We start from the raw sequence: 10,373 nt of genomic DNA, 5'->3' as shown, positions 1-10,373 counted from the left end.
CACATGTCACTGAACTGGGAGACATCGTTCTCCACCTTAAAGGCTGCTGCAGGTGTGCGCATTTCAGTCTCATGCACAGGTAACCATAGAAACACAACTGAGAACTCACCCTGAACATCTGGGTGTGTCATGAGGTACAGAAAGGCTGTGAGGAGTGTGTTAGCAGTGGTGTCTGTTCCAGCAAAGAGGAGGTCCAGCAGATAACCGATCAGCTGTTTTTCATTGAAGGAAGAGACATCGTCCCCTCTCTGAAAGGGACAGTGATGAAGACAGTAATGAGAGGGATCCATTAGTAAATCTCAAACCATCATCACTGAGTTTTATTATTTTGAACAAGCTACAATGTGACAAAACTGAATGCCACATCCTGGATTTACTGATGCCTGCTCCAATGTTGAAGACTCCTTGGTTATGACATGGACCAACAAGCATTGTATTGATACACAAGCTGGATGGGGTATATGCATGTGACAGCAAAGAGCATGGTGGACTGTGGGTATATGCATGTGGACGCAAAGAGCATGGTGGACTGTGGGGTATTGCATGTGGACGGAAAGCATAATGAGTGCAAGGCTGGTGGATAAACATGTACTGTGGTACCTTGTCCATTTCATCAAGGTAGCAGTCTGTTAGATCTCGTGGCTCTCCTGTTACCCAAGACTCCTTGTGTTGGGATACCTGGTCTGCCAGTGACTTTCTGACCATGTTCATATTGTGAAAGGCCTTTTGGAAGGGCAGGGGGAGGTGCCTCAGCAGGGGCAACATTTCATAAATCTGCAATGTGGAAAGTTACAGGATTTGCGTTTAGGTCTAACTTTAGGTACATTTAATATATGTTTATACATGAAACACTTGTTCAGTTCGATTCAGATCAAGTGAATGACTTACCCAGTCAAGAATTTCAAGTTTTTGGTTTTGTAATCTCCATTGTTGCTTTAGCAGTATGTTTGGCATTATTGTCTTGCTGTAGGATGAAGCATGGTCCAGACCTAGGTCAAATACGTATTTGTTTTGGATTCAAATACTTTTCTGTGCTCTATTGATCTTGCCTGGTGTAATTGAGCCTGCCATTATGACCATAAGGCGGGGATTACACTTTTTGAGAGTATTTCATTGGTTCCAATACACCAGACAAGATCAGTAAAGTGTAGAAAAGTATTTGAATCCAAAACAAATACGTATTTGACCCAGGTCTTGCATAGTCCAATGAGTTTGGAGTCATTTGCTTTAACTTGAGCAGATAAGATGCTTCTGTACCCTTCAGAATTCATTCTGTTGCTGCTATCAGCAGTTACATCATCAATGAAGACTAGTGAGTCAGTATCTGTGGCAGCCATACATCCCCAAACCATAACACCAACCACCAACATGTTTCTCAGATGAGGGGAGGCTGGGTGCTTTGGGTGTTAGGTAATTCCTTTTGACTTTCACATTTTGCTCTTGCCATCACTCTGATACAAGTGAGTCTTGGTACCAACAAAACGTTTTTCCTGAACTCTGTGGGCTCTTTGAGGTGCGTGCGAGCAAACTGTAACCTGGCAATTATGTTTTTGTGGCTAACTAGTGGTTTGCTGTTTGTGAAGTCTTCTTCAGACAGTAGGAACTGCCACATCTAGGCCTGCCTCCTGAAGAGTGTTTTTGATCTGACGGACTGCTATTTGGACTGCTAAAAGAGATTTTAATCTCAGTGAGACTTTTACCTGGTTAAATAAAGGATATATATATATATATTTGGGGGTTTTTCTTCATTATGGTGAGAATTCGTTGGTAGAAGTCTTCCTCAACCTACCATTACTGATTACATGATTAACATTACGTGATTACTGATCTCACCAGTTCGCTCTTTCTTCTTTGTGACATTCCGAACTGTTGATTTTGGTAAGCCTAAGATTTGACCTATATTTCTGACAGTGTTTTCTTATTTCTCAGCCTCATAATGATGAAATAGTCAGTAACAGACTCCAAGGGTAATCAAAAGGCTAGAATCAAAACTTGATACTGAAGGCTGTCTTATACCTGCACTAAGGAAACAATTGAACACACCTGACTAATCAGAAACATCTGTGAAGCCATTTGTCCCAAACATTATGATGCCCTATTTACAAACAGTGCTGTAATTTCTACAGGATGAAACTAAAATGCATAAAAATATCCTTAAATAAAAGCTGAGAATTTGCACTTCATATGTAAATTGTTTGATTTCAAGTTTTAAATTGTGGAGAACAAATCAATAAAAATATGTCTGTCCCGAACACGATACTGCTCACTGTAGATATATGTATAGTCCATTACAGGAGAGACTGCAGAGAAGGAACATTTCAGATGGGAATAACCAAAATATTTTCTTCTTTGTGCCAGTGAATTAAACAAATTCCATTAATATATATATATATATATACCAATGGAAGGATTCGGTTTGTTCTTGTTCCTCCATAAAGAGTTTGAAAATCATTTTTCACATTAATTTAAAATGCAAATAAATTGTCTCCCCTCAAAGGCAGTTCTCTGCATCTCTCAGTCTACTGTTTGGACAGAGTTTAGTGTACTTACCATAGCCCAGGGGCCATTGATGATCTTTGAGATTTCTGTGATGTGGCGGATGTTGTGTTGGAGAAACTCATCTTCATGTTTGAATCGAGTCCCAAACAGGACAGTGCAGATGATATTGAATGAGGCCTTGTGGAACAGGATCTGCGAGTCTATAGCTTTACCTTCCAGAAATGTCAGCAAAGCAGAGATGAGTGACCTTCCCTTAGCATTACTAAATTGTTAGTTTATGGTTAATGCTTCCTATTTAAAAGCATGGCAAACAGATGAACTCAGTTTACACAGAGAATGTCACAAAAGAAACATATGTTTAAACAAGTCTTTTGCTATTAAGTGCTACCTGCATTATTTTCCAAATGTGAGGCTATGTAGGAGGTCTCTCCCAGAATCCTCTCCTCCATGGATCGTTTCCCTAGGCCAAAGTTCCGAAGGGTTGTTAGGGCGAATCTCCGGTGCTCCTTCCACATAGGCCCATTAGTCAATACAACCCCTAAGGGATTCAAGTTTTATGTTGGTCATCCTGGCCACTGGGGGCAGCATTCTTAAAACAATGTCAATAAATATTGAGTGATATGAGAAATTAGGCAAAAATACTTGTATAACTCTTTTATTTTCATTTTTGTAGTCAAGTCTACTTTTGCCATTGTTGTTGTATTCTCAACCCATTTTAGCCATTTGTATATTATTTTTCTTTAGGTTATTCACATGAGCTGTCCAGAGATTTCACTGTTTCTAGTTAGAACACAATTTAATTCATGGTGCCTAATGACTGTTTCTTTCTATAGCTTGTCTCTACTACTTTTTGAATATAATTTGTTTCTCTGATTCAAGCCACTGTGCATAATACATATAGAAATATTCTCTTAATTATTAAATATTAAGACGTGAGACTTTGTGCTCTTGAACTGCCAGGTTGACAGGAAGTTGTGTAGAGTGTGGTATTATTTTGAACAATGTAAGGTTTTACATTTACCTTTGTCCTCTGCTAGGTGATTTATCAAAAGGTCTTGGGGTCGTCCAGCAAACTCCACAGACTGAGTGACCAGTGCTTCCTTCATTGCCTGCAGACCGTTGAGCACCACAGCTGGCTTGCTCCCAATATAGATACTGTAGACCTTCCCATAGCGTTCCGACAGCTTGCATTTGTAATGGAAGATGGAAATGACATGAATTAGCCTGTCATGTGGGGCTTGAGAGAGCGACATAGGCATTCATTATTTTTTTCAACAATACATTTCCACCAAGTTTTTCTTTCTAGTTGTACCTCTAAGGTTATTGCTCTATTGGTACTTGCACTTCATACAAGGAACACTGTGCCTGTGCGTGTGTGAACTCATCCAGTGAATATTTTCCACGCGACAGATTACTCAGTACTGTTAGAATCTGGGTGAGCTTGCACCAGGAGATCAGTCTCACTTTTCTGATGGCTTATGACTTATTGTTATATGAAACTAATACATTTTACATTACATTTACATTTTAGCTGTTAAACTGATGTTTTTATCCTGAGAAACTTGCACTTATTCATGATTTTAGTTTTTAACTGTACCTTTCTGAGATCATCGAGAGGATTGACCAGGTTCAGCTGCAGCAGGTTTCCAAATATCGGGACTGGCCGAGGTCCAGGGGGGAAGTTTTTGGGCCTCCTAGTTCTGAAGAGGAGGAAGAGGAGGCTGAAGCCAATCCATAGGAGAATCACAGAGCCCAGCATGATCACTTCTGCTCTGTTGGTCTTTGCACCACTGTCTAATAAACTAATTCCAACTCTGATCAATTATTTACTCTTTTAGTTTGTTGAATGAGGCTGGAATCCAACATTTGACCTTGAAGTGATGCCGTATGATTTTGGTCGACTCAGACAGTTTATATATGCGGTGGAGGAAATTTTTTAAGCTTGAAGAAGTTTATGATTACCAGCTGGCTTCTCAGTGGTGAATATGGGGGCACTTGGGCATCTGAGTTTCAAGTCATTCCAAAAGCAATGTATACAGCCTGGTTAAATCTCCATAGGTTGTGAATGGATTATCAATGGGTGGGATACACACACACAAGGGTGGAACTGTACATGAAGTCCAACCCAATCACCCACCTCCACCCCCCCTTGGACGAATGTGAAATGATCATGTCTGGTGAATTCTAAGGGGGAAAATACTACAGATTATTGATCAGTAAAGCTGGGTGTTTGTCCGAAAATACTGGCAGAAGTCAGAGAGGCATCAATTGTAAAACGCTTAGTGCCAAATTTGTTGAAAATTATGGAAAACTGCACGTCCAAATTTCATTACCTTCAACACACAAAGGGGGATATGCACTATGCACAGAGGTGACAGAGTTGATAAGAAGAGCACACCTACAGTCGAAAGTCCCTTCCATGCTACCAGCTGTATTGCTAATTCCCCTGTGGGTTGTATAATTACAATGAGGCCCCCCCCCCCCTTGTTTTGGAGGAGGGTCATTTGGTGGTGGCAGTGTGAGAGGCTGGAACACTGGCCAAGTCAGACCTTATTTGGTCAAAACCCATTATAATTGTAACATGCCCCAATGCTTCCTTGAAAGCTGTCCACAGCGCCACAGGCCATTGCGGCTCCTGGTTAAATGCAAACCCACTAGAGCCAGTGCATACAGGCTGAGGTGCAGTGTGTGCTTGCATCTCAGAGTCAGGGCCATGCTGCTCACCCAGAGCTGGGTACAAGATAGAAGAGACCTCAGAGTTTCAATACTAGAACCAAGTCATTCATAAGAGACATCTGAGTAGCAAGTAACCAGTTTCAGACTTTAGAGTTTTAAGCAGTGGAATCCAAGTCATTCAACCTCTGAGTACAGGGTCGGATGCATGGCCTAGAAATTCAGGCTCCCGCACTTGAGGCAAATTCTAATGATCGGTGTCTTACAGCAGTGTGATCCAAGTCTTCAGTCCTCTGAGAGTGCAGCCACAGGCTGCAACAAGTATTGGAACCGTCTGGAATCTGTCACATGTGGAGCCCAAGTCTTGACCTCTGAGATTGGCACAAGGTATCATGTCACAGGACGTCTGAATCTCTGAGATGTAGGAACTGTGTCCCCAAGCCCATGACATCTGTAGCCATAACAAATTGAGTTTCTCACAAGTTAAAAACAAATCCCTGACCTCTGACACCAGGGCCCAAGGGAAGGTAGCCGGGACTAGGGCTCTGAAGCACAAGTATACTACTTAGCACCAAGGTGTATGTACTATGTACTGGATACACAATGTACACTCACGGAAATCACGGAAACGGCAAAAAATGTGGACAGTCACGGAATCCGTGACACCTGCCACTTCTGTGACAAACACCCGGCCTCGCAGATCAGTATATCCCAATCACATCTTTATTATATGACATAATTTTTCTCATCATCATCCTATATCATTTATTATTGGGGGGTATTGGGCCTGTTTTGTAATATTGGAAGCTGGTGTCACTGATTTTTACTTGATACTCATTAAACATATTTTAAAAGCTGCACTTCAACCTTCAGGTGAATCATGAACAGTTTTAATGCATACAGTAGATTATCTTCCTCTGAAAATGTCCAACACACACACGCACACACACATACTCTCTCTCTCGCTCTCTATCACACTCATACACACTCTCTCACACACACACTCACCCACACGCACACGCTCTCTCACACACACACTTGTACACACACACACAGTCAGTGATTCAGACAATGCAGCACTAAAGACAAAGCCTACATGAGCCTATGTGGACCCAGATGTTTAATTTCAAGTTTTTCCTCCGACGGTAAAATGCTGGCATTACATTTTTTTTTAATTACGTGTTTAATGACATGTTGCTAGGCAAAATCTCCACTTCAGTAGTCCTTTCATTTACAATGGCGTGCACCCAACGCTAAACATTAATTTTCCAACTGGGCCTGTGCGGGAGGAGTTAGTTTGCCCACACTTATGCAGTTCACACAACAGCTCCGTGTGGCTGGAACACTGCAGACCCCCTCACACACAAGGGATAGCCTGCTGTCAATGCAGCTGCGGAAGTATACACGCACACTAAGCTGTGTTTTCCAAGGAAAATGACTCCAAGCAACACCCTTATAATTGTGACTGTTTCATAAGTTTACTTCATTGACCAAGCTGATTTTTGCACTACTTCGCAATTTGATTAATTAGGGATATGCATTTTCATGCATCATGAATTTCCATGCAGGTGCCTAATGTAAAATCTCAACTGCCTCTTAGTCTGACACCCAGTCTGTAGGGTTTGGGTGTTTGAGTGATTCCAAAAATGAGGGTGTAGTCAGGCAGCCCTCCGTCTTCAGGCCAGACGAACTTGAAGCGGCGTAGCAGTGTCACAAGAATCAGGAAGAGCTCCATGCGAGCGAGACCCTCTCCCAGGCACACCCGAGACCCTGAAACACACACACACACACACACACACTGTATCATACCAAACTGTCAAAACCAAAACGTGTATGAAGTTCCAACATTACAATTCCCAAAGGCAGTTCCTTCACTGTCCTGGAGGAGAGGTAGGGGGCCGTGTTCTCAAACTTGTTGCGCCAAGGAGCCCTGCCATTTTATGGATCATATTCAGAGCTGGCTGCTGGCATAAACGCTCTAAGCGGTCGTTTATTGCCACAATTATCTGTTTATTGCCACTGATTTCAGGCAGTGCTGTTTTGAAAAAAAAAACATAGCTAGGCTATTACTTTACCAGGGAGAACGCAGGCGCTTGGGGGGGGGGGGGTGTTCTGGGAGAAATTTCTTTTGGCCATTTTTATGAAGTTCATTTGTTTTATTGTGTGTAACTGTATTACAGCCTAGTCTGCTGTACCTGAGTGACTTTTTTTTTTTTTGGAAGAGTTTTTCTGTGCATTAAAAAGTGTGTGATCTGTGACCATTGTAAAAGTTAGCCTACTCTTAATAATTACAGGAGTTGACAGCTAACATGTCATAATAGTTACATCCTGTAGATGGCACTCTGTACCAACAGTGATAAGGAAACTATTGTCCTTGTGTGGGGCCAAAGAAAGTGAATTGAAAAGCACCATTATCATTCCCAGGTATGTAAAACTATTTTAACTCTTTAAATGTGCTATAAAGTTAATTGGAGTAACTTATAACACGGTATAGGAAATAGAGAAACTCTTCGGTGCAAGTAAAATAATGTAGTTATGTTCATGTTGAGATCGTTTTCTATTTGGAGCTAAAACGGTAGCTAGCTAGCTAAACGGAATTAAACCAAACTAGCTGCTGGAACATATTCCTTGTTGTGGATACGGCAGCGAGGCTTTTCTCATTCATGCAAATCGTACAACCGATATTGTATTTTACTCCTTGATTTGAAAGATATGAGGGCAAGGGGAGTGACAATCTTTTCGAATTAACACGGCCACCCCCATGTTTAAAACGTGTGCGTTTAGTTGTAAAATGGCGACTCATGTTAGAAGCCGTGTATTCAGTTATGAAGAATGGTAGCTACAATGGCTAACCAGCATTTAACTACTATGGTTTTATGCATTTAGTTATGTCGAAATTGTGACTCCCATGTAAAAAAAAAAAACGTTCCATGTACTGAGTTATTGAGAATTGAAGCTACACCGGCTAGCTAGTATTGAACTGCAATTGTATGAGTTGAATATGTATTGCTAGCTAAGTTGTTATACTGCTGTATTTTTTGTTAAATTGGTGAACATGGTGTAATGCGAAATAACACAGAAATGTATGTATTGAATTAAGTTTCCAGTTTCCGTTTACATACATTGCAAATATGTGTTTGTACTGGAAGGTGATTTGTGTTGTGAACAGAACGTTTTGGTTGGACAAAATATTGAAATACCGTTTGTAGCCTACCTGTGATAAGAAAACGAATTTAAGAAAAAAAGCAAATTGATTAAAGAAAGCACGAGAATAATTCCCACACAATCTGTATTTATCATTCCCAGTTACCCTCCCATGTTGCTCTTGTACAATAACGTTAAATGATGTTGAATACCTAGAAGCATAAAGCGTCAGTATGACTTTGTCGAAAACTGCAACAATGTGAATGGTTTATCAATGCGGTTAAATGGAAAATAGGTGAGTAAACACTGCCATGTTTTAAAAAGGTGGATAAGTGGCGTTTACGTGTATTTAATCTCCATTATGGGTCCTGTTAAATGTAGGCTATGTTCAGTTTTTTGGGCGACATTTTAATTGTACAATATTCACGTAGTGCAAATAGCTTTTTCCATGCTATTGTTCATGTCCCCCGACTGCAACCACCACCACATCGCCCAGCCCCACCCCACCCCAAATCTCCCTCTCCACCACATCGCCCGCCGCCCAAACTCCCGGCCGGCCCATTCGTGATTGGTTTTTCCATTGCCTACCTTCCCTGACTGGTTACCCCCGGTTTAGGGCCACCAAAATGGTCATATTACATTTACTGCACAAGCAACTACTATTCCACTAGTTATTCCACTTTAACTAGCCAAAACAAAATTGCTGTACAGGAAGTGTCTGATTCTTACCCGTCGAGAAGGGCATGAAGGCTTCTGGCTTCACAAACTCTCCTTGATCATTTAGAAAGTTGGAGGGGTTGAATTCCTTTGGAAACTTCCACTGGCTTTCCTCACTCAGCACAGAGGACAGGTTGGGAATGATGACAGTTCCCTGAACCAGGAACAGGCAGGGATGACAAGATGGAGGGATGAGGGAGAAGGAGACACAGACGGAGATATGGAAAGGAGAGAGAGAAAACTTAAATAGAGGAAATTTAGTAGTTGCTGACAGTAGTACTGTTGGACTCAGGGGCTGTTCTGCACTTCTATTACCATCCTGTTCAGTCAAGGATACTATGTAGCCTCACCATGGGGATATCGTAGCCCATCAGCCGTGTGTCTTTGGTGGTGGTGTGGAAGACGCTGAGCGGCACCGTGTCTGCGACTCGCTGAGCCTCGTGGATCATGGCCTGTGTGTAGGGCATCTTGTGTCTGTCCTCATAAGAGGCCTGCTCCTTCTCCCCAAGCACCTCGTCAATCTCCTTCTGACACCTCTCTGGAGACCACAGTCAGAGACGGCATATGTCACTGAGCTGGGAGACATCGTTCTCCACCTTAAAGGCTGCTGCGCTGCTTTCAGCCTCATGCACAGGTAACCATAGAAACACAACTGAGAACTCACCCTGAACATCTGGGTGAGTCATGAGGTATAGAAAGGCCGTGAGCAGTGTGTTGGAGCTAGTGTCTGTTCCAGCAAAGAGAAGGTCCAGCAGATAGCCGACCAGCTGTTTTTCACTGAAGGAGGAACCATCATCTCCTCTCTGAAAGGGACAGTGATGAAGACAGCATGAAGAGCGATCTATTGGTAAATATCAACCTATCATCACTGAGTTTTGTTATTTTGAACAGGTTACAATGTGATAAAACTGAATGCCACATCCTGGATTTACTGATGGCTGCTCCAATGTTGAAGACTCCTTGTTTACCGCATAAGCTAACAAGCATTTGGGGTATATGCATGTGGACGGCAAAGAGCATGGTGGACTGTGGGGTATATGCATGTGGACGGCAAAGAGCATGGTGGACTGTGGGGTATGTGCATGTGGACGGCAAAGAGCATGGTGGATAAACATGTACTGTGGTACCTTGTCCATTTCATCAAGGTAGCAGTCCGTTAGATCTCGTGGCTCTCCTGGTACCCAAGACTCTTTGTGTTGGGATACCTGGTCTGCCAGTGACTTTCTGATCATGTTCATGTTCTGAAAGGCCTTCTGGAAGGGCAGGGGGAGGTGCCTCAGCAGGGGCAACATTTCATAAATCTGCAATGTGGAAAGTTACAGTATTTGCGTTTAGGTCTA

General features: G+C 42.2%; 1 protein-coding gene across 1 annotated transcript in view; it reads right to left on the bottom strand.

The window, feature by feature from the left end:
• LOC135256180 (uncharacterized) overlaps positions 1 to 10,373 on the bottom strand; it is a 60,096-nt gene that overhangs the window by 30,969 nt on the left and 18,754 nt on the right. Inside the window, exons 15-18 of the mRNA XM_064338024.1 lie at positions 10,161 to 10,334; positions 9,698 to 9,836; positions 9,384 to 9,571; positions 9,046 to 9,187 (exon numbers count right to left, since the gene is read on the bottom strand). Coding sequence (XP_064194094.1) covers positions 9,046 to 9,187; positions 9,384 to 9,571; positions 9,698 to 9,836; positions 10,161 to 10,334 — 643 coding nt within the window. The remainder of the gene's footprint in view (positions 1 to 9,045; positions 9,188 to 9,383; positions 9,572 to 9,697; positions 9,837 to 10,160; positions 10,335 to 10,373) is intronic.

Source organism: Anguilla rostrata, chromosome 5, assembly GCF_018555375.3.
Source record: "Anguilla rostrata isolate EN2019 chromosome 5, ASM1855537v3, whole genome shotgun sequence".
NCBI lineage: Eukaryota > Metazoa > Chordata > Actinopteri > Anguilliformes > Anguillidae > Anguilla > Anguilla rostrata.
Note: the sequence above shows the minus strand (reverse complement) of the source record. Positions and strands in the feature narration are given on the sequence as shown.